Raw genomic sequence first — 27142 nt, forward strand, 5'->3', positions numbered from 1 at the left:
TACCCCATATCTTGCTCTATTCCCCGTGACCTTGGAAGAATAAGCTATGGACCATGGATGGGTTCACTCAATCAATCAATCAATCAATCAATCAATCAATCAATCAATCAATCAATCAAGTTGATGATTTGTATAGCACATTTCGGCAACAAGGCAGTTGAAAGTGCTTTACATCGTAAATGATCGGAAAATAGGACTTTACTTTCTATAAAACTAGAGCTTCGCTGTTTTGGTATCAGTAAATCTGAATTACTTTGTGTCTTAAAATAATGCTAAAATAAATAAACAATAATCCAGATTTGCCTTAATTTGTTTGGAGTCTGTGTTAGTAATGACGTTTTAAATGTTGGCCAGTAGATGGCGGTAAAAGGTACATTCGGAAAAACCACCCGTTCTCAAATCTTTATATTAAAAAATAATGATGGTCTTAAAAATTTACCTACATTTAATGTTATAACATTTTAATGCATTATGAAATTTGCTACCGGTTAATATTTTCAACTGCTTGGATAAAATACAAAACTGCGTTTCTATGTAAGTTTTAAATTGCACACCCTCTAAATTCACGATGCTGAGAAGTGCTGACATCCTGTGGTCATTTTTAGCAACTGCACTCCAGATCTGGGTAAATCAAAAACCTGAGGTATATATTCTTATTTTTACTATATCTATGGTTAGCATTATATCAGTCCTTAAATGGCTTCAATCCTATTAGTAGCAATGGGACTACAGAAGCTTCTGGGGTTTTTACAGATATATAACACGCATATCACATGTAGAGCAAATGATGACATAAAGGCAAGATTTGGAGTTCCCTTGACTTTATTGATTTATTTTGGTTAAACAATAAATATAGTTAAAAATAGTTAAAATGGCACTTCAATTATACCGCATTCGAAGCTTTTTTATAGTAGTTAAAAAGAAAATAAAAAGAAATAAAAACTGTCAACAGCGTCCTCTGCTGTTTTAAAAGTTGGGATGATACGACGTCATTTCCGTCGACGTGGACGCCCCCCAACAGGAAGCCAGTCTGCATTTTGGCTACGTGGAAGTAGCTCCTGGTATTTCCAAGGCTGAGAGCATCTGCCGCCCTCGTCCGTCACCTCCAGTTAAAATGATTAAAAAGTTTGATAAGAAGGACGAAGAGTCTGGTAAGGATTTAAATATAACAGTTAATTGGAAGGCATAAGTTTTACGATTGAAACACGTTACAGAAATGCTAAGTGCTCGTCTGTTAGCTTGCTAGCTAAAGTTAACCAACCGGACCCTCAACAATGGTTTAAGAAGAACATTATTGACATATTCTGACCTAAAGCGCAAAAGGAGACCAGTACTGCAGGTTTATCGAGTTTACATTTAACTGTTTGTGGTGACACTTAATTCCGAATAATATTTTGCCATGTTTACGGTTATGTCATATCATTAGCTGTGCACGCTAGCGTTGTCTGAATTATCTTATTCTGTCACTTAGCTACTATAGCTAGCATCTGTATGTATATATACATATATATATATATATATATATATATATATATATATGTATTTAATTCTCACAATATGCCTTTTTTTCTTCTGGTATTCGAGTAACAAGTAATACCATATTCTTCTTGTAATTCATTTATTTTGTCTCTTAGGAAGTGGGTCAAACCCTTTCCAGCACTTGGAGAAGAGTGCAGTTTTGCAAGAGGTAATTTTGAGCATAAGCTCTGGACTTTTATCTGTAACCAGGAGATAGTGGTTCTTATCCATGGTGTTTTCATTCACAGGCACGGATCTTCAATGAGACCCCCATCAATCCAAGAAGATGTCTCCATATCCTCACCAAGATCATCTACCTTCTCAATCAGGTAAAAATGACAAATATTTACTCTTGTTTAACTTTTAAGCATTGTATTTATTTCAACGACAAAACTAACTATTCACTCTCTTTCTTGTGTTTATGTAGGGAGAGCATTTTGGGACCACCGAAGCCACTGAGGCTTTCTTTGCGATGACGAGGCTGTTCCAGTCTAATGATGTAAGACATGTCCATTTAATCGTTTCTGTTGAATAACTTTTCACACATTTGATCTAAACAAGGTTTTCTCTGTTGTTTAGCAAACCCTGAGGAGGATGTGCTACCTGACTATCAAAGAGATGGCAAACATCTCTGAGGATGTCATCATTGTCACAAGCAGGTTTGTGTTGACGAATCGTCTACTTGAAACGTCCATTTAAGTATTAATATCCATAAGTATTCACTCTCTTACAGTTTTATTCCTACCTAGCTCTATGCAAAAAATGTAATTACTCCTAAATTTGGTAACTGGTTGTGTCACATATGGCAACAACTGCCATTTGGTGTCTGATTTTACTTTATATGTCTGTGGAGGATTTGTAGCCCATCCCTGTTTGCAGAACGGTTTTATTCAGATTCTGATTGTGGGTAACCTGTTGAAGGCCCTAGCACTTGACATCAATTGGATTTAAGTCTGAGCTTTCAGTTAATAGTTCACTGAAGCTCCAGAGCCTTAAACTGAGGCCAATAAGATTCTTATCAGTTGTTGAGCCACTTTAGGTCAATAGATGATGTTTGCTTTTTAAAAAAAATTTTTTTAAACCTCTTAGCCTATTTCATGTTGTCAAATGATGCATCATAGTCCAGCAGAGTTGATTTTTCTTGTGCAGTTGTGTTACAAACTATATTTATTTTTTGATGATTTATTAATAAAGTCTTGTCCTCGTTTGTCTTTGCTTTAATAGCTTAACCAAAGACATGACTGGGAAAGAAGACGTGTACAGAGGTCCAGCCATCAGAGCTCTGTGCAGAATTACAGATGTGAGAGAAGTTTTCTATTTATCTCAGTTTACAGATTTCTGTTTTGTTGTGAAATGTCTTTTCTTTAGGAGTGTTATTTATTTTCTTTGTGTGTGGGTTTGTGTCCTCACAGACCACCATGCTGCAGGCCATTGAAAGATACATGAAGCAGGCTATTGTGGACAAGGTGCCCAGTGTGTCCAGTTCAGCCCTGGTCTCCTCTCTGGTATGATTTATAAACCATAAAAAGAGAAGAATCCAGAATTTCTCGTGTTGTCGTTGGTAATCATCCAATGGTGTGTTTTGCTGTTGGATGACCTCGTCTCTGCTTTCTCAGCACATGGTGAAGATGAGCTACGATGTGGTGAAGCGCTGGGTGAATGAAGCCCAGGAAGCTGCCTCCAGTGACAACATCATGGTCCAGGTAGGAAAGACACGCTCACGGTGGATCACTGCAACTCTGGGATTCATGAACAAAACCTGTTGGTTTTAATTCTGTTTCCTGGTTTTTCGCCCTGTTAGTACCACGCTCTGGGCCTGTTGTATCACCTCCGGAAGAACGATCGTCTCGCTGTGACCAAGATGCTCAACAAGTTCACCAAGTCTGGCCTGAAGTCGCCGTTCGCCTATTGCATGCTGATCCGCATCGCCAGCAAACTGCTGGACGAGACGGAGGGCGGGTGAGCAGAACGGAGCGTGGCTGGACAGAATGGCTGCCGCACCACAATGAATGAACTGGTGTTGACGTTCATTTTGTCTCAACCTGCAGTCACGACAGCCCCTTGTTTGACTTCATCGAGAGCTGCTTGAGGAACAAGAACGAGATGGTCGTTTACGAGGCTGCATCCGCCATTGTCCACATGCCCAACTGTACTGCCAGAGAGCTGGCGCCTGCTGTCTCAGGTGACCTGCTCTCTTAATTATTCATAAAGCTTGGTATTCAGAACACTGAGTTTTTTTCTTTGTGTCAGTTCAATTTATTCATAGAGAGATAATTCATGTCGTCTTAAGAAAATTTACAATAAATAAAAACATCCAATTTTTATACAGAAATGCAGACAGATACAAATTCAAATTAAGTAATGTCAATTGTTACTCTCTGTTTGAATCCAATATAGACATTAGAAATAAATCAAGATTCAGAGATGCCATAAAAAAATGACATTTTGTGTTTTCCTTCAGTTCTCCAGCTCTTCTGCAGCTCCCCTAAAGCAGCCCTGAGATATGCTGCTGTCAGGACCCTCAACAAGGTACAACTCTTCATTTTACAATATTAGGCGACACAGTTTAGTGCAAGACCTCTAACAATCGGAAGTGTTAAGGCCACAAACACGTTGGCCCTTTTCGTATTTATTTGTAAATTCTCGTTTTGACATCTCGGATGCAAGTCCTTAACAGATTTTTATGAGTCCTTCATGTGTTGTTCAGGTGGCCATGAAACACCCGTCGGCTGTGACCGCCTGCAACCTGGACCTGGAGAACCTGATCACCGATTCCAACCGCAGCATCGCCACCCTGGCCATCACCACACTGCTGAAGACTGGCAGTGAGAGCAGCGTGGACCGCCTCATGAAGCAGATCTCCTCCTTTGTCTCTGAGATTTCGGATGAGTTCAAGGTGGGAAATCTTTGATTTGATGAAAATGGTATTAGAAAGGTTAGATTTATTTTAATTTGAAGTATTAAAATGTTTTTTTTATGACTTCTGTTCCTTCAGGTGGTGGTCGTTCAGGCCATCAGTGCCCTGTGTCAGAAGTATCCCAGGAAGCACAGCGTCATGATGAACTTCTTGTCCAACATGCTGAGAGACGACGTAAGTCGATCATCTTTATTCCACTATTTCTAAAGCTTCGAAAGTTGGGTTTATGATTCTGATTATTGTAGCAGTGCGGACCTCCTCCCACACGTATTGATCACTTCTGTCACTGCAGGGCGGCTTCGAGTACAAGCGGGCTATTGTGGACTGCATCATCAGCATCATCGAGGAGAACCCTGAGAGCAAAGAGACGGGCCTGGCCCATCTGTGTGAGTTCATCGAGGACTGTGAGCACACAGTGCTGGCCACCAAGATCCTGCACCTGCTGGGTAAAGAGGGGCCGCGGACCCCACAGCCCTCTAAGTACATCCGCTTCATCTTCAACCGGGTGGTGCTGGAGAGTGAGGCAGTTCGTGCAGGTGAGACAGCATAAAGATCAGCGGCCTAGAAATCTGGTCTAGTAATCTGATTACCTCCAACTGGCCATTTGTATTTGTCTGCCTTCAGCTGCTGTGAGCGCTTTAGCTAAATTTGGAGCTCAGAATGACGATCTGCTGCCGAGCGTCCTGGTTCTCATGCAGAGGTGAGGCCTTGTTTTTATGTTTTTGTTTTCTTTCCTTTCCTTTTTTTTCTTTATCATACAAGTGCATATTTGTTGGAAATTTAAACTCTGTTGAACTGTGAATGAACTTTGTTTAATGAAGCCTCAAAAATGGATGAAATCAACGAATATAAAACCAGTTTGCTTAATTTACTATTTCCTCATTTCATAAACTAATGGAGTTTTTTTTTTTTTTTTTTTTTTTAGAAAAGACGGCTCATGTTGATTTATTTGCTAATCAGCATGAGAAAACAACAAACTGCAAATATTATGTCCAAAGTGATGTTGAATGCCTAGTAATAATTTGATCATGGATTAATATGATCTGTTCTCACAGGTGTATGATGGACAGCGATGACGAGGTCAGAGACAGAGCTACTTTCTACATGAACGTGCTGCAGCAGAAGCAGAAAGCTCTGAATGCTGCTTATATTTTTAATGGTAAATATCGGCATTTATGAAGCTTACAAGATAAACTCTACAATTAATCAGAACATCAGGTGTTGACGTGTCCTCCTTGTGTCTCAGGTCTGTCCGTGTCCATTCCTGGCCTGGAGAAGTCCCTCCACCAGTACACCCTGGAGCCCTCGGAGAAGCCTTTCGACATGAAGTCTGTACCTCTGGCCACCACTCCAATCACAGAGCAGAAAATGGGTAAGACCACATTGTTTCATTCAGATTAAATTACAGAATATTGCTGTGCACAAAATACATTGAGTTCGTCTGTTTTTCTTCTAGAAATTGCTCCTGTTGCTACGAGCAAACTGCCAGAGAAGTTGGCTCCATCACGGCAAGACATCTACCAGGGTAAGTAAGACAGATGGACCCGCTTCAGTTATTGCTTTTTATTGGATAATTGATCAAAACGTTCACCTTAACGTTCATTTATTAATTTTTTTTCCCCCCTTCTTGCAGAACAACTTGCTTCCATCCCAGAATTCCAGGCTCTCGGCCCATTATTCAAGTCGTCAGAGCCGGTACAGCTGACGGAGGCCGAGACGGAATACGTGGTTCGCTGCATCAAGCACACATTCGCCCGACACATGGTGTTCCAGTTCGACTGCACAAACACGCTGAACGACCAGCTGCTCCAAAAGGTTTGTTAAAAGATGGACGGTAGTCCTGCTCCCTGCTGGAGACCAGAACATTTTTCCAATGTCTGGTCCAATGCTGGCTGGAATCTTATTTAGAACAAGTGATTATTATGTGCCAAGACTGAACTGTTGTCTGTTGCAGGTGGTAGTACAGATGGAGCCATCAGAAGCCTACGAGGTAGCGCACTACATCCCAGCCCCCAGCCTCCCTTACAGCCAGCCCGGCTCCTCCTACACTTTGGTGCGGCTGCCTGACGATGACCCCACTGCAGGTAGGAACGTTTACTGGGACCGCTCAGGGTTCAGTTTGGAAAAGTCTAGAATTTATCATATCAAATCACAGTATCCATCGTAAGGGAACTGTTTGGATGCACTAGTTGATGCACACACTTCATGTAACAAATTTCTCAAATCTGGGTTTGTCAATGCAATCATAAGGTTTACTTATGTGTCTCAGTGTCTGAATCCTGCAGTATAGAGGTACTTTGTTCTATCCAAATGCTTCAATCTGTTTATTTTCTTTTTGTTAGATAATATAAGTACATTATAGTGATAGAAATCATGATGCATCCCCTCCTCCAACCTGGCACCCACCAACCGTAGCATTTTGTTATCCCTCATTGATGTCTAGTAGAGCAACTTTGTCATTATTGGTCAATTTAATCTTTTTTTCTTTTGTAAATGTATTGATTGCCCCAATCATCAAGTTCAAAGCACACCATCCAGTTACAGATGTACAGATAGAAGTGGTACCATGTCAACATTCATATTTCTTTTAATTTAGCAGCCTCGCTACCATCTTTATGGCCTAGTTTATACAACTTCAAAAACTATATTAATTTGAACCAGCAAAACCTAAGAATGTGTTAGGAACCCTGGATTTTAATGATTTAGAGTTCAACTGTGGTTTCCGTTTGCTTGCAGTGTCCTGCACATTCAGCTGTACAATGAAGTACCTGGTGAGAGACTGTGACCCAAACACAGGAGAGCCTGATGACGACGGTTACGATGATGAATATGTGGTATGTAGAACTGAAGTTGGAGCTGGTAAAATGGCTTCATCTGCCTGAACCTGAGGTTTGAATTGGAATTCTCATTTGTTCAGCTGGAGGACCTGGAAGTGACGGTCGCAGATCACATACAGAAAGTTCTGAAACCAAACTTTGGCGCAGCATGGGAGGAAGTGGGAGACGAAAATGAGAAGGAGGAAACATTTGCCCTGGCATCTGTGCGAACACTAGATGGTACACAGTTTGAACATTTTAGGAAAGCTGACGCTTGTGCACATCAAGGTGTGCTTTAATTACACATTATGTGATGCCTGGTGTATTGTATCACAACAGAGGCGGTGGGTAACATCATCAGCTTCCTGGGAATGCAGCCCTGTGAACGCTCTGACAAAGTTCCTGAAAACAAGAACTCTCATGTTCTCTTTCTTGCTGGTGAGTCTGATTCCTGGATGAAAGTTAATTTTTAGAGAATGATTTGCTGAAATAAAGACACCAGAATACATCACATATCATCTTTTAGACTCAGAACAATTTTAAGTTGTCCTGTTTCTTCTGGTGACCGGATTCTACCCGCCTTCTCTGTCCAGGTGTGTTCCGAGGAGGTCACGATGTCCTGGTTCGGGCCCGTCTGGCGCTGGCTGATGGCGTCACCATGCAAGTGACGGTTCGCAGCACAGAGGAGACTGTTGTCGATGTAATCCTTGCGTCTGTAGGCTAGAACTACAAATATGTGCCAACTAATGACACAAAGCATGCGGCAGCCCTTATCCATCATTTCCTCAGTCCTGAAGCTTAACTCGTTATTGTGATTCCTGGTACAAATGTTTTATATCTTCTATGTAAACTAAAACTTTTTGGTTTTTCCATCTTTTTGTTTCTTTCAACTTCACAATAAAGTTGGTCAAAATGCAACTTTAAACTTTTTTTTAAGAAAATTAATTTTATTTAAAGAAAATGTTTTATTTTAAGTCATTTCTATTTTTGAAGAATGTAGAAAATTATATCAAAAGTAATTCACAATGCAGGATAGTGTTCAACAGATATGCTCACTATGACTATAATTTATCTCAAGGTTTATAAATCATGATTTTCTTTCCTCAGACTTAACTTCATCGTTTAAGTTAGTCAACATTCTTAATTGGTAGTTAGAAATAATTTAAGTTATTTTGCATCTGATTTTGATACCTCACAATAGGCATGCGTTTGCGATCTGGTTAGAAAGAGTGAATGAAATTGAAGTAAGCCTTTAGGAAACCGGTGGGATCCTCCAGCTGTGGGTAGTGACTGATGTGGTCGTCCAGAATGGTGACTGTTGACCTTTTCACCAAATGCCTGAAAGAATAAAATACAAGTAAAGTGTATTTTAATTTACCTTTATAAAATATTCTAACAAATTACATGTTACCACCTGAGAATGTTTTTGCTAAACATCACTTTTGCAAAGCAATGTGTATGGAGGTAAAGGCATGATCACTCACATATAAAGACGGATGAACTGTGGATGGGGGTTGACAGGGTCCAGGGGTCCGTAGATCATGTGCACTGAAACACAAAAGGGGGAGGACATGATGGTCATTGTGGAGATGAACAAGGGTCTTAAAATCACAGGTTAAAACACCTTTTTAACAAAGAATTTGCTCCACCCAAGCACCACTTACATGGAGCATGCGTGGATGTGAGCGCTCCCACCCATCGATCTCTATGTTGAAATCTCTGATTGATGTACTGGAGAATACTAAGAAGATAGAAGCCCCACATTCAGTCAACTGTCTGTCAGTGAACCAGAAACAATGAGCACATAAGCACATCATCACCTGTCCAAAACCAGGTTGCCGTCATTGTAGCGTAAACTTGTCCACATGTCCCAGAACTCTGCGTCTGTGGGCTGAGTGTAGGGACCGAATACTTCTCTAACGCTACCAATCAAGGAGAAAATGTGAAGAAAGTCTTATTTCTTCATCAATCCATTAATCTTGTAATGTATTTTAAAAACACTGGTCCTCTTACCCCTTTTGGAAGATCATAAAGTTGGTGAGGCGCGTCAGAAATGTTGCCAGAATACTTGAGTCCTTCAACAGCTTATGGGAAGAGATTAAAAACAGGTCAGCCAAAAATGAAAAATGTCCATCCCTTTTCTATTCCCCATTAATAATTGGAAACAATAAAATATTATACTTAAAATGAGTTGAGAAGTATGAAGAAGACAGATTCACTCACTGTCTGCAGCAACCGTGGGTGGTGTGTTTCTGGAAATATTCCTGTTGGAAATCAAAATGTCAGGACTATCCATGATTTTTACATCAAAACAAACAGGTAAGTTTAAAAGCACATATTTCAGACAAATACTACGAGACATTTTCGACGTCATAGTCATTTTTTTTTTTGACATTTTCGACGTCATAGTATAGTATGTCATTTTTATGACATTTTCGACCTCATAGCATACTATGTCAATTTTTTGGACATTTTCGAAGTCATAGTATAATATGTCATTTTATTGACATTTTCGACATCATAGTATATACTATGTCATTTTTATGACATTTTCAACGTCATAGTATAGTATGTCATTTTTATGACATTTTAGACATAGTATGTCATACAAAATGTCATTTTTTTGACATTTTTGACATCATACTATAGTATGTCATTTTTTTGACATTTTCGACATCATAGTATATAGTATGTCATTTTTATGACATTTTCGACGCCATACTATAGTATGTCATTTTTTGGACATTTTCGACGTCATAGTATAGTATGTCATTTTTTTGGACATTTTCGACGTCATAGTATAGTATGTCATTTTTTTGGACATTTTCGACATCATAGTATAGTATGTCATTTTTTTGGACTTTTTCGACGCCATACTATAGTATGTCATATTTTGGATATTTTCGACGTCATAGTATAGTATGTCATTTTTTGGACATTTTCGACGTCATAGTATAGTATGTCATTTTTCTGGACATTTTCGACGCCATAGTATATAGTATGTCATTTTTTGGATATTTTCGACGTCATAGTATAGTATGTCATTTTTTGGACATTTTCGACGTCATAGTATAGTATGTCATTTTTTTGGACATTTTCGACGCCATACTATAGTATGTCATATTTTGGACATTTTCGACGTCATAGTATAGTATGTCATTTTTTGGACATTTTCGACGTCATAGTATAGCATGTCGTTTTTTTGGACATTTTCGACGTCATAGTATAGCATGTCATTTTTTTGGACATTTTGGACGCCATACTATAGTATGTCATATTTTGGACATTTTTGACATCATAGTATAGTATGTCATTTTTTGGACATTTTTGACGTCATTGTATAGTATGTCATTTTTCTGGACATTTTCGATGTCATAGTATAGCATGTAGTTTTTTTGGACATTTTCGACGTCATAGTATATACTATGTCATTTTTATGACATTTTCGACGTCATAGTATATACTATGTCATTTTTTTTACATTTTCGACGTCATACTATAGTACGTCATGTTTTTTTAAATTTTCGACGTCATAGTATACTATGTCATTTTTTTGGACATTTTCGACGCCATATATAGTATGTCATTTTTTGGACATTTTCGACGTCATAGAATAGTATGTCATTTTTTTGGACATTTTCGACGCCATACTATAGTATGTCATTTTTTGGACATTTTCGACGTCATAGTATAGTATGTCATTTTTTTGGACATTTTCGACGCCATATATAGTATGTCATTTTTTGGACATTTTCGACGTCATAGAATAGTATGTCATTTTTTGGACATATTCGACGTCATAGTATAGTATGTCATTTTTTTGGACATTTTCGACGTCATAGTATAGTATGTCATTTTTTTGGACATTTTCGACGCCATACTATAGTATGTCATATTTTGGACATTTTCGACGCCATACTATAGTATGTCATATTTTGGACATTTTCGACGTCATAGTATAGTATGTCATTTTTCTGGACATTTTCGATGTCATAGTATAGCATGTCGTTTTTTTGGACATTTTCGGCGTCATAGTATATACTATGTCATTTTTATGACATTTTCGGCGTCATAGTATATACTATGTCATTTTTTTTTACATTTTCGACGTCATACCATAGTACGTCATGTTTTTTTACATTTTCGACGTCATAGTATACTATGTCATTTTATTGACATTTTCGACATCATAGTATATAGTATGTCATTTTTATGACACTTTCAACGTCATAGTATAGTATGTCATATTTTGGACATTTTCGACGTCATAGTATAGTATGTCATTTTTCTGGACATTTTCGATGTCATAGTATAGCATGTCGTTTTTTTGGACATTTTCGGCGTCATAGTATATACTATGTCATTTTTATGACATTTTCGGCGTCATAGTATATACTATGTCATTTTTTTTTACATTTTCGACGTCATACCATAGTACGTCATGTTTTTTTACATTTTCGACGTCATAGTATACTATGTCATTTTATTGACATTTTCGACATCATAGTATATAGTATGTCATTTTTATGACACTTTCAACGTCATAGTATAGTATGTCATTTTTTTGGACATTTTCGACGCCATACTATAGTATGTCATTTTTTGGACATTTTCGACGTCATAGTATAGTATGTCATTTTTTTGGACATTTTCGACGCCATATATAGTATGTCATTTTTTGGACATTTTCGACGTCATAGAATAGTATGTCATTTTTTGGACATATTCGACGTCATAGTATAGTATGTCATTTTTTTGGACATTTTCGACGTCATAGTATAGTATGTCATTTTTTTGGACATTTTCGACGCCATACTATAGTATGTCATATTTTGGACATTTTCGACGCCATACTATAGTATGTCATATTTTGGACATTTTCGACGTCATAGTATAGTATGTCATTTTTTGGACATTTTCGACGTCATAGTATAGTATGTCATTTTTCTGGACATTTTCGATGTCATAGTATAGCATGTCGTTTTTTTGGACATTTTCGGCGTCATAGTATATACTATGTCATTTTTATGACATTTTCGGCGTCATAGTATATACTATGTCATTTTTTTTTACATTTTCGACGTCATACTATAGTACGTCATGTTTTTTTACATTTTCGACGTCATAGTATACTATGTCATTTTATTGACATTTTCGACATCATAGTATATAGTATGTCATTTTTATGACACTTTCAACGTCATAGTATAGTATGTCATTTTTTTGGACATTTTCGACGCCATACTATAGTATGTCATTTTTTGGACATTTTCGACGTCATAGTATAGTATGTCATATTTTGGACATTTTCGACGCCATACTATAGTATGTCATATTTTGGACATTTTCGACGTCATAGTATGTCATTTTTTTGGACATTTTCGACGTCATAGTTTTTTTGGACATTTTCGACGTCATGGTATCGTCATGCTATACTATGACGTCATAAATGTCAATAAAATGACATAGTATACTATGACGTCGAAAATGTCCAAAAAATGACGTTCTATAGTATGACGTCGAAAATGTCAAAAAAATGACATACTATACCATGACGTCGAAAATGTCAAAAAAATGACATACTATACCATGACGTCGAAAATGTCAATAAAATGACGTACTATACTATGACGTCGAAAATGTCCAAAAAATGAGATACTATACTATGACGCCGAAAATGTCAAAAAAATGACATATATACTATGACGTCGAAAATGTCAAAAAAATGATATAGTATACTATGACGTCGAAAATGTCAAAAAAAATGACATACTATAACTATGACGTCGAAAATGTCATTAAAATGACATACTATACTTTGACGTCGAAAATGTCAATAAAATGACGTACTATGACGTCGAAAATGTCAAAAAAATGACATAGTATACACTATGACGTCGAAAATGTCAAAAAATTACATAGTATACTATTATGTCAAAAATGTCCGAAAAAATGACATAACATGACGTTGAAAATGTCCAAAAAATGACGTTCTATAGTATGATGTTGAAAATGTCATAAAAATGACATACTATACTACGACGTCGAAAATGTCATAAAAATGACATACTATACTATGACGTCGAAAATGTCAAAAAAATGACATCCTACACAATGATGTCGAAAATGTCAAAAAAATGAGATACTATACTATGACGCCGAAAATGTCCAAAAAATGACATAGTATACTATGACGTCGAAAATGTCAAAAAATTACATAGTATACTATGATGTCAAAAATGTCCGAAAAAATGACATAAAATGACGTTGAAAATGTCCAAAAAATGACGTTCTATAGTATGACGTTGAAAATGTCATAAAAATGACATACTATACTATGATGTCGAAAATGTCATAAAAATGACATATATACTATGACGTCGAAAATGTCATAAAAATGACATACTATACTATGACGTCAAAAATGTCAATAAAATGACATAGTATACCATGACGTCGAAAATGTCAAAAAAATGACATAGTATACTATGACGTCGAAAATGTCAAAAAAATGACATACTATACCATGACGTCGAAAATGTCCGAAAAAATGACATACCATGACGTCGAAAATGTCCAAAAAATGACGTTCTATAGTATGACATCGAAAATGTCCAAATAATGACATAACATGACGTCGAAAATGTCCAAAAAATGACGTTCTGTAGTATGACGTTGAAAATGTCCAAATAATGACGTACTATAGTATGATGTCGAAAATGTCAATAAAATGACATACTATACTATGACGTCAAAAATGTCAATAAAATGACATAGTATACCATGATGTTGAAAATGTCAAAAAAATGACATACCATGACGTCGAAAATGTCCAAAAAATGACGTTCTATAGTATGACGTCGAAAATGTCCAAATAATGACATAACATGACGTGGAAAATGTCCAAAAAATGACGTACTATAGTATGACGTCGAAAATGTCCAAATAATGACATAACATGACGTCGAAAATGTCCAAAAAATGACGTTCTATAGAATGACGTTGAAAATGTCCAAATAATGACGTACTATAGTATGATGTCGAAAATGTCAATAAAATGACATATATACCATGACGTCGAAAATGTCAAAAAAATTACATAGTACACTATGACGTCGAAAATGTCAATAAAATGACATAGTATACCATGACGTCGAAAATGTCCAAAAAAACGACGTACTATAGTATGACGTCGAAAATGTCCAAAAAAATGACATACTATAATATGACGTCGAAAATGTCCAAAATATGACATACTATACTATGACGTCGAAAATGTCCAAAATATGACATACTATAGTATGGCGTCGAAAATGTCCAAAAAAATGACATACTATACTATGGCGTCGAAAATGTCCAGAAAAATGACATACTATACTATGACGTCGAAAATGTCCAAGAAAATGACATACTATACTATGACGTCGAAAATGTCCAAAATATGACATACTATGACGTCGAAAATGTCCAAAAAATGACATACTATACTATGGCGTCGAAAATGTCCAAAAAAATGACATACTATACTATGACGTCGAAAATGTCCAAAAAAACGACATGCTATACTATGACGTCGAAAATGTCCAGAAAGAAAAATGACATACTATACTATGATGTCGAAAATGTCCAAAAAACATGACATACTATATACTATGACGTCGAAAATGTCCAAAAAAATGACATACTATACTATGACGCCGAAAATGTCCAGAAAAATGACATACTATACTATGACGTCGAAAATGTCCAGAAAAATGACATACTATACTATGACGTCGAAAATGTCCAAAAAAATGACATACTATAGTATGGCGTCGAAAATGTCCAGAAAAATGACATACTATACTGTGACGTCGAAAATGTCCAAAAAAACTATGACGTCGAAAATGTCCAAAAAAATGACATCCTATACTATGACGTCGAAAATGTCCAAAATATGACATACTATACTATGACGTCGAAAATGTCCAAAATATGACATACTATAGTATGGCGTCGAAAATGTCCAAAAAAATGACATACTATACTATGACGTCGAAAATGTCCAAAAAATTACATGCTATACTATGATGTCGAAAATGTCCAAAAAACATGACATGCTATACTATGATGTCGAAAATGTCCAAAAAACATGACATACTATAGTATGGCGTCGAAAATGTCCAAAAAAATGACATACTATACTATGACGTTGAAAATGTCATAAAAATGACATACTATATACTATGATGTCGAAAATGTCAATAAAATGACATAGTATACTATGACGTCGAAAATGTAAAAAAACATGACGTACTATAGTATGACGTCGAAAATGTAAAAAGAAATGACATAGTATATACTATGACGTCGATAATGTCATAAAAATGACATAGTATATACTATGACGCCGAAAATGTCCAAAAAAACGACATGCTATACTATGACATCGAAAATGTCCAGAAAAATGACATACTATACTATGACGTCGAAAATGTCCAAAAAATGACATACTATACTATGATGTCAAAAATGTCCAAAATATGACATACTATAGTATGGCGTCCAAAATGTCCAAAAAAATGACATGCTATACTATGACGTCGAAAATGTCCAAAAAAATGACATCCTATACTATGACGTCGAAAATGTCCAAAAAATGACATACTATACTATGATGTCAAAAATGTCCAAAAAAATGACATACTATACTATGACGTTGAAAATGTCATAAAAATGACATACTATATACTATGACGTCGAAAATGTAAAAAAACATGACGTACTATAGTATGACGTCGAAAATGTAAAAAGAAATGACATAGTATATACTATGACGTCGAAAATGTCATAAAAATGACATAGTATATACTATGACGCCGAAAATGTCCAAAAAAACGACATGCTATACTATGACATCGAAAATGTCCAGAAAAATGACATACTATACTATGACGTCGAAAATGTCCAAAAAATGACATACTATACTATGATGTCAAAAATGTCCAAAATATGACATACTATAGTATGGCGTCCAAAATGTCCAAAAAAATGACATGCTATACTATGACGTCGAAAATGTCCAAAAAAATGACGTACCATGACGTCGAAAATGTCCAAAAAATGACGTTCTATAGTATGACGTCGAAAATGTCCAAAAAATGACGTTCTATAATATGACGTCGAAAATGTCCAAAAAAATAACATACTTATAGTATGTAATTTTTTTGGACATTTTTTTGGACATTTTCGACATGACGTCGAAAATGTCATAAAAATGACATACCATGACGTCGAAAATGTCAATAAAATGACATGGTATACCATGAGGTCGAAAATGTCCAAAAAATGACATCCAATACAATGATGTCGAAAATGTCCAACAAATGACAAAGTATACTATGACGTCGAAAATGTCAAAAAAATAACATACTATATTATGTTTTTTTGGACATTTTCGACGTGATGTCGAAAATGTCATAAAAATGACATAAAAATGACATTCGAAAATGTCCACATAATGACATATAGTATGAAGTCGAAAATGTCAATTTTTTGGTCGAAAATGTCAAAAAAATGACATAGTTGACAATGATGTTGAAAATGTCAAAAAAATGACATACTATATTATGACGTCAAAAATGTCCAAAAAACTGATGTACTATAGTATGACGTCGAAAATGTCCAAAAAATGACATATTATACTATGATGTCAAAAATGTCCAAAAAAACGACGTACTATGTATGTCATTTTTTGGACATTTTCGAAGTCATACTATAGTATGTCATTTTTTTGACATTTTCGACATCATACTATAGTATGTCATTTTTTGGACATTTTTGACGTCATAGTATAGTATGTCATTTTTTGGACATTTACGACGTTATACTATAGTACGTCATTTTTTTGGACATTTTTGACATACTTATAGTATGTCATTTTTATGACATTTTCGACGTCATAGTATGATATGTCATTTTTATGACTTTTTGGACGTCATAGTATAGTATGTCATTTTTTTGACATTTTCGACGTATAGTATGTCATTTTTGTGACATTTTCGACATCATAGTATATAGTATGTCATTTTTATGACATTTTCGACATCATAGTATATAGTATGTCATTTTTATGACATTTTCGACGTCATAGTATGATATGTCATTTTTATGACTTTTTGGACGTCATAGTATAGTATGTCATTTTTTTGACATTTTCGACGTATAGTATGTCATTTTTATGACATTTTCGACATCATAGTATATAGTATGTCATTTTTATGACATTTTCGACGTCATAGTATAGTATGTCATTTTTTTGACATTTTCGACGTATAGTATGTCATTTTTATGACATTTTCGACGTCGTAGTATAGTATGTCATTTTTTTTGACAGTATACTATGACGTTGAAAATGTCAAAAAAATGACATACATCGAAAATGTAAGATAAAAGACATACTATAACTATGACGTCGAAAATGTCAAAAAATGACATAGTATACTATGATGTCAAAATGTTCTAAAAAATCAAATCCACTTTTTGCAAATTTTGTACATCATACTGAGTCATTTTTGATGTCATACTATACTATGAGTCACTTTTGTTAATTTTTTACGTCATACAATACTTTGAGATATACTTGCTATTTTTCTACATCATACTATACTATGAGTCATTTTTGCTCATTTTTTAGGTCATACTATACTAAGTAATTTTTGTTCATTCTCTACATCATACTACACCAAGAGTCTTTTTTGCTCAGTTCGGAGGTCAGTTGTGCTCTTTTTTTACACCATACTATGAGTTAATTTTGTCCATTTTGGAGTTCACTTCTTGAGTTCCTTTTAATTTGTGCTTAGGAATATTTTTCTGTTGGAACACCAAATTGTATTTGACCCAAAATGACACCTTATTGAAAGGAAACTACTGGTTACGTACATCCCTGCCTTTAACCTTACACACGTGTCTAATTCCAGCCCTAAATACATCAATAACTCCAACCCAACCTTCTACCCCACACACACACACACATATACACATACATACAGTATATAGCCATACTATTGTGTTTTGTATTAATTTTTCAAAACATCCTATCTTTTGTGAACGTAACAATAACCCCCAAAAAAGCCAACATTGTACCTCCATTTGTTAAACAAAGACTGTTGAAGTTCAGATGCCCTGTCCGATTTTGGTCACTCCTAGTTTAGGAGAAAAACAAAGCGAAAAACAGTTAAGAGAAAAAAACTAATGGCGACCACTGAATTCTTTTGACACCTGCTATAAAATGATCACCTGTATAGGAGCTCTAGGGCCACAGTATCTCCATAATCATGGGATATCAAATTGAGTCGTTGATTGCTCAGACCCAAGTGGGCCACCATGGCCTCAACTATACTGGCTTGTTCAAAGATGGAGTACCTGTGGGGTCTCTGGGATGTTGCAGAAAAGGGGAAGTAGGAGAAACATGTGCATGAAAGAAAGAGGCAGGAAAAATAATTACCACATAAGGGAATAAAATATGCAGACTCACAGGTTTGTCACTAAAACCAAATCCAAGGAAGTCCAGTGCAATGACTCGATGGAAGCGCTGTGCGAGCGGATCCCAGATCTGCAAGGGAGGAAAAACGGTTCAGGATTTGTAAACATTTTTCCACGTCAAAATTGCTTATTTTAACAGACTCATAATTCCGTATGCGGTGGCGGTTTCTGACATGGGTGACATGGGCAACAAGCAACCCCACCCCGCCTGCCCCTCACTGTATAATCCCCCAACTCCCCGCTCTTACAACCGGAGGATCTGAATGTCAAAAGTACCTAATACATGTCAATGTCAATTTTATTTATGAAACATACAAATAAATATTTACTGCACAATGTTATTCATGACCTTGTGCTGTACAGTATTCATAAAACCACAGATAAATAGAAATAGAAATAAAAACACAAATTAAAACATACAGGACAAGTAAATACATCATAACACCAACAGTCACCCCTCGCCTGTCTACTATTTCATAGAAGGGAATAGGAGGGAGATGGGGGGCTTTGGAAAGGTGGTTCGGCCAGGGTACCAAACATTCTAGGACCACCTTTGTCCATATGCATCTCTGTTTTGTAAACGGCTGCTCAATATGAATTTATGGCATAAATCTATGCAGTTTTTGGGTTTCAAATGTGGAACTTGCAAGAATCAGAGACTACCAGAGATGGGCTGGACTAATAATATAGCAAAAGATGAAAATGAACCTCCTGCCTTCTGCCTCCATGGCAACCCTGGTGTTCATACAGGATATGCTAAGCTTCCGCTGTACAGACTGCATACCTTGTTCCAGTCATAGCTGGAGGTGGGGAAGCCGTGGAGCAGAAGGACCACATCTGAGCTTCCCAAAGCACCGTAGGAGTCTGGGAAGAACATCTCGATGTGAGACAGGAAACAGGTGGATATTTGGAGATTAATCTTCCCCCCGCCCCCCGTGCTGAGTGCTGCTACCTCTATAAAAGATCTTCTTCCCTCTGAAGTGGAAGAAATCCCCGGCGCTGTGCCACTTCTGTAGGGTGGCGGAGAGGTGAGGGGCCGGGATGTGCAGGTAGACGGCCACGAGCGGGACGCAAATTAGACCCACATGGATCCACCACTCTCTCATGTTGAGATCAGCGGTGAGGAGGTCTCATTCCTGCCACTGACACACTGAGCCACAAACGCAACAAGCCGAGACAAGCAGGCTTAGAGTTAAAGGAGCAGGTAGCATTGCGTCCAGGCAGCTGAAATGACTTATTAAAGACAGAGTACGGTACTTACTGCAAAGTTCCTGCTTGTTATCAGCAGACCTTCAACCTGTTTCAGACCTGCAGAGGATATTCCTGTGGAGAGTTAAGAAGTAAACATAGCAGAGAAAAGTAAGAGCTCTCACTCTGCTAACGTTTTTTTTTTAGAGGAAGACACAAACTCGTTGGATGGCTACGGTGCAACCAATTTATAAAGCGCAACTCATCTTGTCAATAGAAGATCTTTGAATAATCGCCAAACAAGAAATGAGGCGTTTACTGCCATCTACCAGTCTGGACGTGTAGTGGCACAAAATGAAGCTGAATTCTTGAAAAATAAAATGATGTACTACTACTACTACTACTACTACTAGTAGTAGTACTAACAAGTAGTAGTAGTAAACAAAAAAGGTAAATCTCGTTATAAATCAACAAATATTTTCATGTCCTTAAGCTTATTCATTTTGTGAGAAAAAACAAACAATTTGAAATAATTTTTGTTTTTATTTTTTATTGTGATTTTCATTCTTAATCACTTCTAGAAAATCAAGGACAACAGCAGTTCACTTGCATGTATTTAATGAATGTATGTCTTAAAATATGACAAAATAAGAACAGAATGACCATTTTTTTTCCACATGCATGCATTCAAAATAAACTGTAAAAATTAATTTCTTAAACCAATATGGAAATAAAATATATCCCAAATCATACAAGTGTGGTAAGTTGTGCCTGTTTGATGTCTGGTTTTACATTAAATAGACAGATACAAAATGCTATTAAAATATTATTTTAATATGTAAAAAATTGTAATAAATGTAATAAATATGTATTTAATTAATTTAAACATATTATATTTTAAAAATTGCTGCTCTATTTTTGTCCATTACCAATATGATCATGCTTGATGTGTTCTTAACTTCTTCAAAATAATCAATTATGGCAATGGCAACACCTAAAGAAAGAAATTGTGACATTTTCTGTTATGTTGGGTGTATTATTGAGTGTCCAATGCTTGAATTAACATAGTTAACATTAAATGCCTTGAAAATGGAATTGAAACCATAGTACGTAAAAGAAACCCTTAACTGCAATATTACATATTGATAAAATGCCCTCATTGCTTGGGAAAGTTATTTTTTATATTTCTTTCTCAAATAAAACTAGTGATTTAAGTGTGCTGTTTTAGTTTGACGACATAAATTGGCATTTGAGTAACTGGTGCAAAGCCAGTAATTAAATTGAATGAGTTTCCTTAGATAAAAGTGGCTTTTACTTTGTGAAATGCTTGAGGAAAGTATTTATTGTGTTTTCAGTGCTATTCATAAACAATTAAGTTGGGCTATCTTGTTCCTTTTCTTTTAGATTGGAGATATATCTATCTGCTCCATTTATAACAAGAGGAATAAGGAAACTGAACGGCCTTTGTTTTAAACTCAGCTTTTTGTTCTATTGTTTTTTGTTCTCCACTAAAACTTCTAAGGTTAATATAAGACATGTTGACATAACTGGATTTTGAAGAGTGATATCTGGTCAGGAATGGGTGTGCAGAAGATCCCCAGTTTAAATCCTAGAGACATTGATTAATGCACAAAACCTTTCACTTGGGGCGGAATGGGAATTGCTGTGTTCTGTTCAGACTGAGGTTTCAAACGATGAAGTCAGTTTGTACAAACACCTTCTGAAGTGGAGTTATTTGAAAGTGCAGCACTAAACTAGATGTGCAATTTGTTAGCTTGAAGATGAGAAATCGATAAAACAGCAGCAGATTTATCTATTAGTATGTGAAGACAGATGGGGGGAGGAAACCTACCTTTGACCACCTACCTTTCCAAGTGTTACAGATGGCATCTAAATAATGTCACGATATGTATGGAAAATGTGGAATCAGAACTCACCTAAAAGAAGCAGAACTCCTGGATATCAGCAAACCGGCACTCATACTAAACAAAATAAAGTAAGGCCATCGTCCAGTGACAACTTTTATTGAAAACTATAAACACAGTACAGCATGTATAAAGTACCCTGTGCAGATAGATACCAGTGTATGCCTAGTATTTCTTCTTGAAAAATGCACATGTCCAATCTTTAGCGTTTCCAGTACATCAGGTTTCAAAACTATTTTACAAACAAACCAAATGCAGAAACATTTAATATGAGTGAAATGAGTCTTATGGACAGGCTTAAGAAGAAAACACTAACAGAATTTATTTTAAAAAAGCAGAAAACGTACTTAAATTTTCTGTAGAGTATAATCTTAAAGTGGATGAACTGATATTTTCCTTTTGCCCGACAACATTTTGCTCCCTAAATTACGCAACGATTTTTATGGATTTCTTTTTTTTATGCCTGAGTAAATGTATGTCAGTATTGCACATTGGCAGGGCGCTAATGGTTTGCTTATAAAAAAAAAAATTAAAAAAATGAAATGAAATGACCAGGATCCATATTTATCAAGCATCCAAAGGGAGGAGATTTTTCCTACCCCACTCAAAACATTTGAAATGAAGGTGTAGGTTTTTGTTTTGGTCCTGCTTTTAGCTGTAGAAACAAGAGTGAGTTTCCTGAAAGTGGTGAACGACGGGATCAGGATCATTTAAATCACTATTGTAGCCAAGGCACATTCATATTTAGTCGGAATGACTGTATCACTGAAAAACTGACTCAGTGGCGGAGCGCCTAAATTGAACTAAAGTGATTACAAAGTTGGGGGATTTTTTTAAGCGTTAAATTAAACTATGATTTAACTGCTTCGCTAAAGGATGCAACTGTGACTACAAAGATTTAAACTTCATAGCTCCACAGATCTAAAAACAGAACCTCTAGAAGCTGAAAGCGGACGCAGGAGGTCTGAGTTCGTGTTCCTCCCAACTCCCAGCTGGATTCTGAGTGAGATGCTTGTTAAGTATAGGCCCAGACGGCTTCGAAAAATCCCTTTTAAAAGTCATGAACACGTGGAAATTCTCAAACACACCGAAATGAATGGAAAAGAGAATCCAGAACGTTTTGTGCACATGAAACTTATCAAAGAAATGGAAGAATATTTATAGTGATGTTAGTGGAGAGAGGCCGTCATCGTCTTCTCAGCTGAGTCTCCTGTGAAAACACCCTTTACCCCTTGGACCTCTTTTTCTATACAAGCCTTTATGTTCATCGGTTTGGCTAGAAGGTTCTATATCGACAAATATATAACAAAACTTGCAGGCAAAAATAGTTAAGTTTCAATAGAAACACCCTTTTTTTCCTGAAAATACAGCAGTATCTGAAATAATCCTCTTAATGTTTTTAATGTCCCAGTTTTCTGAATTATACATCAGGAAGCTCTTTTGCCTACAAACAGAAAAAAAAAAATAACTATCTACAAACTTTGTAAACAGACCTGTTTTTTTTTTCCAAAAACATAAATAACTCAATATTAACAGCCAATAAAGCAGAAATAGGTTTTGAATGAGAAGGGCCAAAGAAATAAATATACAACACCCTTCAGATAAAAGAGAAGTCAACAGTTCTTTCAAAATCTTACAAGCCCCGATCTTCACGGCCAGAGGAGGACCTCACCTTCTCAATTCAAATAACAGCAATAATATTAGAGTAATAAAAACAGGTCACTTTCAATCTGAGTTTATTTATCCCCCCCCCGCTTGCAACTCAGAGGGAGGGGGGATGGGGAATAAAAAAAAAAAATTACCAAGGAGGGTGGAACGAAGACCGAGTTCCTGGTGTTGCAGCAGGGTATTAACAAGAACCAACAGAGAAAAACTAAAGAAAAAAAAAAAAGAGAGAGAAATCAAAGAATCCACACCAAGCCGTACATTCCGACGAATGTTTGCTGTTCTTTCAGTTCAGCCCAAGCCAAGCTCACACAAGACTCCACTCTCTGTCCAGACCTCCGTTCTCTCCTCTGCCAGTGTTCGGCCGTTTGAGCGGAGCTTTTTGGTGGCGGGGTGAGAAAACGGGTGCAGCCGTGTGGAGCTGGGTCAGATCAAAGGGAGGTCTCAAGGCTGTGTAGCGGGCTCCCTGGGGCTGACGGGGTTCCTGATTTGGGGACCTCCGGGAAGAGGTGGTTGCCGCTTTCAACGGCGTTATTGTTCTGGTTTTGAGTGGGGGCGGCAGGAGGGTTGGTGTCGTCGGGCAAGGGGGAGGACGAGGGCGGAGAGGCATTGGGCAGGCTGGCAGAGTTGCGCTTGGTAGGGGCTTCGTCCTCCGCGTCTGTGTCGTCGATGAGGGGGATGTGGGGCTCCGAGTCCTCTATCCGGAACTCGGGGTGGGTCATGAAGTTGTGGATTGACGTCCGCGCCTCGGGCTTCTCCAGCCCCTCATAGAGGGAGATGGAGTTGCGGAATGCCTTCACCACTCGGATCTGGAGGAAGGGACAGGAAGAGGCATGTTTTTAGTAGCGATGCATACCAACGCAGACTCAAGTCAACTCCTGGATCAACGCCCCGAGTTAAAACAAACTCTGAACGGAAGGTTTTAATGTCTCGGTAATAAGGTGAGTTTTAGGGGCTTTGAAAACCAAATCTGTGAAGGAGGAGTATCTCAGACACGTGCAAGTGAAATTTCAAAGACTGGTTGTTCTCACTCAATGTTAGGGAAAGAACTTCTGAATGTTAGTTCATTTAAATTGAGATAAGATTTGGTGAAAACTTTATGTCCATCTGTTTTACTAGTGTTTCTTTTAGGCCAGTTTACAGCAGACACCTTTATTTTTTCATAATTACTTTGTTTTTTAAAACAGATTTATTAGCTGGTGACTTGAAGTGTCTAATTTTTACCTTGCCGAGTCAATCGTAAAAATGAAAACTCCCAATCATTTCTCCAATCAGTAAACGGACCACATGTAAGTGCTAACTTGTGCCGACAGCCTTCTTCTGTGCGGAAGGTGCTACTGAAAGTAAAAGCTACTGATTCTACCTGTTGTGAAACCTGATGCATTTGGGAAGTTTGGCTGCTTCCTAGAAATCTCTGAAACAAGATATGTTCTCCAAGAAATACTTACAGTTCACTGCTGGTGTTGCCGTTGGTGGTAATATCCAATGTAACATGCTAAAGGTGTCGGCCTCTCAATGATGGAAAAACTTATTGAGCTGCAGTGCAATGCCAAATTTTCTCGATGTAATGTGCCCTCTACTGGCAATCTAAATGTAGTGACTAAAAGGCTTCTGTACAGCTACAGATATCAAGTATAACAGGATAAATTTCTATGCTTTGAGACATGCTAAAAATATATGTTTTGGGAGCCAAAGAGAGAAGTTGAGATATTCTCTAACTGTATTAGTGGCATTTCTTCTAAAAAATCCCAACTAAACAGATAAAGATAGCTGAGATTTGAGAAAATCTGTTTCATTTTACCATAAGGATTCCATTTGGAAGGCAGTTTAACTTTTACTAATCCAACAGAAAAAAAAAAATGTTTGTGACTTTTGAAAGGAAATCTTAATCTGCTCAAATCGGACAAATTCTCTAGAGGAGAAGTCATCGATGGTCAATGGCCACTGCAGTAACATGTCAGAATGTAATCCATCTTCTTGCACAGAGACAAGCTGGAGGCTTTTAGATGGAGGTTAAATACCTTTGCAGCCTGGTGTTGTGGTGAGAAAACCTCAACTTTGTTGTGATATGTGAGAAATTACGCCCTGTAAAATATTTTTCTAGAGCAAGACATGAATTTAATATATAAATTTACCCTCTGAAGATACTTTTTTCCCCCCAAATTTACTCTAGTATTATTTTCAGAAATCTCTTGCTTGGAGATTTGTTTCATTTGATCAGGAAAGGAGAGGACTGTTCATCGTTGTTGGACATGCTTATTAAAGATCAGAGTCAGACAGGAAGAGAGCTAAAGGACAGAGAGAGAGAGAGAGAGATGAAGAGTAGAGACAAAGACAGAAGAGATAAAACAAGTGGTGGTCAGTTGCAGTTTATGTTTGTGGAGGGAAAACAAAGAAGCTGCAGCAGCCAAGCATGTCTACAAGCTCGTGTACAAGTTGAGAACAGCACAAAGAGGAGAAAACTCACAAACGAGACCAGAGACTTTGAACCCATGCAGAGCGCAGCGCTACCTTTATTTCAATGGCAGTAAACCTTTGAGTATAGCCCATGACACATTTCACAGTATCTAAGGAAGAATACGCGGGAAGTCAGTGGAGTTCAAAGATCACTTCGGAAAAACTTTGCCATACTGGACACATTCCACCACAAAAGTATTCACATAAAGACAAGAGAATATCTGTAAAGACGAGTTTGGGAATAAAGACGCTGTTGATCTGATGGAGTTCCCCCTAAAACAATGGCGAGGGGGAAAAACTGTTAATGTTGAGGGTTATTGTTTTACATTCAACTGTGCGTTAATTCCCTGAGGATGACATGTATAAGATATTTAAACTCCACAGATGGTGAGAAGGTCTTCCTGGTTAGATCTGAAAGAGAAAAAGTCTAGGAGTCAGTGAGAGGAAAAGCCTTGCAAGGGCCTTTGGAAGTGGTGCCATCAAACAACAAAGATCCAGTTTCAGCATAAAGAAGCAGATGAAAAGAGGCTGAAAGTCTATTCAAGTACATTGCTGTAAAAAAGTGCATCCACATTACAAATTGTTTTTATTTGTATTTTTTTTGACAAATTTTACATTTCTAATAAAAAAAAAATCTTGACCTTCATTGGGTTGTTCAGGCTCAAAAAGGGAATGTTGCGGAATTGAAGCAATTCTCATGGTAATAAAGACCCATTGCCAGTTAATGCTGCCAAGGGTGGTACAAACACTTATTAAATTTAGAAGAAAATTCGATTTCCAGATACGGCCAAATTTGGTTTAGATAGTTTTTTTCCCCTCTAAGGAAAACAGCGAAACAATTTCAAAAGCAAATACGAATACATCCCAAACAACAACAACAACAAACTTTCTTCCAATAGCTCTATTTGACTGCAGGGCGGCACTGAACATTCTTCTGACTTCAATCTTTTCCACAGCCTCACCAGTCGGAAAGAAAGGGATCATTATTTAACCACTGACTGATGAGAAATCCACTGGAACTTGATCAGATTTCCAGCGTTTCCGTGTCATGGGTGTTTCTCTCTTGTTTAGCTCGTGATCATGGGCATATACTCAAAACATTTACCCAACCAGGGACTAGAGAGCTGCGACAA

The 27142-nt window shown here is 36.9% G+C and overlaps 3 protein-coding genes across 6 annotated transcripts in view; 1 reads left to right on the forward strand and 2 right to left on the reverse strand.

Annotated features, from left to right (window-relative positions):
- Positions 1 to 999: 999 nt before the first annotated feature.
- On the forward strand, positions 1000 to 8176 carry copg2 (COPI coat complex subunit gamma 2). The gene is made up of 24 exons (XM_032590109.1): positions 1000 to 1151; positions 1635 to 1687; positions 1767 to 1847; positions 1946 to 2017; positions 2098 to 2177; positions 2743 to 2818; positions 2931 to 3023; positions 3135 to 3221; positions 3320 to 3477; positions 3567 to 3700; positions 3980 to 4047; positions 4226 to 4414; positions 4514 to 4609; positions 4728 to 4971; positions 5060 to 5135; positions 5491 to 5594; positions 5682 to 5807; positions 5892 to 5960; positions 6069 to 6250; positions 6390 to 6519; positions 7172 to 7269; positions 7353 to 7491; positions 7591 to 7689; positions 7845 to 8176. The coding sequence occupies exons 1-24, from the start codon at positions 1115 to 1117 to the stop codon at positions 7973 to 7975; spliced, it is 2622 nt and encodes an 873-aa protein (XP_032446000.1). The 5' UTR covers positions 1000 to 1114; the 3' UTR covers positions 7976 to 8176.
- On the reverse strand, positions 8064 to 20171 carry mest (mesoderm specific transcript). The gene is made up of 12 exons (XM_032590110.1): positions 20036 to 20171; positions 19727 to 19924; positions 19559 to 19638; positions 18767 to 18844; positions 18529 to 18665; positions 18376 to 18434; positions 9475 to 9515; positions 9265 to 9335; positions 9072 to 9173; positions 8916 to 8992; positions 8736 to 8799; positions 8064 to 8589 (listed from the first exon to the last, which is right to left on the reverse strand). The coding sequence occupies exons 2-12, from the start codon at positions 19878 to 19880 to the stop codon at positions 8472 to 8474; spliced, it is 981 nt and encodes a 326-aa protein (XP_032446001.1). The 5' UTR covers positions 19881 to 19924; positions 20036 to 20171; the 3' UTR covers positions 8064 to 8471.
- A 1799-nt stretch (positions 20172 to 21970) lies between these two features.
- Positions 21971 to 27142, reverse strand: part of atp2b1a (ATPase plasma membrane Ca2+ transporting 1a) — a 45835-nt gene continuing 40663 nt past the window's right edge. For 2 of the 4 annotated variants that reach the window (XM_032590106.1, XM_032590105.1), the window contains one exon: positions 21971 to 24361. In XM_032590106.1, coding sequence (XP_032445997.1) covers positions 23984 to 24361 — 378 coding nt within the window. In that variant the 3' untranslated portion in view covers positions 21971 to 23983. Of the gene's footprint in view, positions 24362 to 25455; positions 25841 to 27142 lie in introns of those variants that run through there. The other 2 variants (XM_032590107.1, XM_032590108.1) reach the window with 2 other exon arrangements.

This window comes from Xiphophorus hellerii, chromosome 17, assembly GCF_003331165.1.
Source record: "Xiphophorus hellerii strain 12219 chromosome 17, Xiphophorus_hellerii-4.1, whole genome shotgun sequence".
Taxonomy (NCBI): Eukaryota; Metazoa; Chordata; class Actinopteri; order Cyprinodontiformes; family Poeciliidae; genus Xiphophorus; species Xiphophorus hellerii.

Excerpts from the sequence above, each read along its gene's own strand:
- copg2 (XM_032590109.1), top strand. The coding sequence starts at position 1,115 with ATGATTAAAAAGTTTGATAAGAAGGACGAAGAGTCTG. Across the intron at positions 3,024-3,134 it reads CAGCCCTGGTCTCCTCTCTG|CACATGGTGAAGATGAGCTA; the intron begins GTATGATTTATA and ends CTGCTTTCTCAG. Across the intron at positions 3,222-3,319 it reads GTGACAACATCATGGTCCAG|TACCACGCTCTGGGCCTGTT; the intron begins GTAGGAAAGACA and ends TCGCCCTGTTAG.
- mest (XM_032590110.1), bottom strand. The coding sequence starts at position 19,880 with ATGAGAGAGTGGTGGATCCATGTGGGTCTAATTTGCGTCCCGCTCGTG. Across the intron at positions 9,516-18,375 it reads TCTTTGTTTAACAAATGGAG|GAATATTTCCAGAAACACAC; the intron begins GTACAATGTTGG and ends GATTTCCAACAG. Across the intron at positions 9,174-9,264 it reads TTTATGATCTTCCAAAAGGG|CGTTAGAGAAGTATTCGGTC; the intron begins GTAAGAGGACCA and ends CTTGATTGGTAG.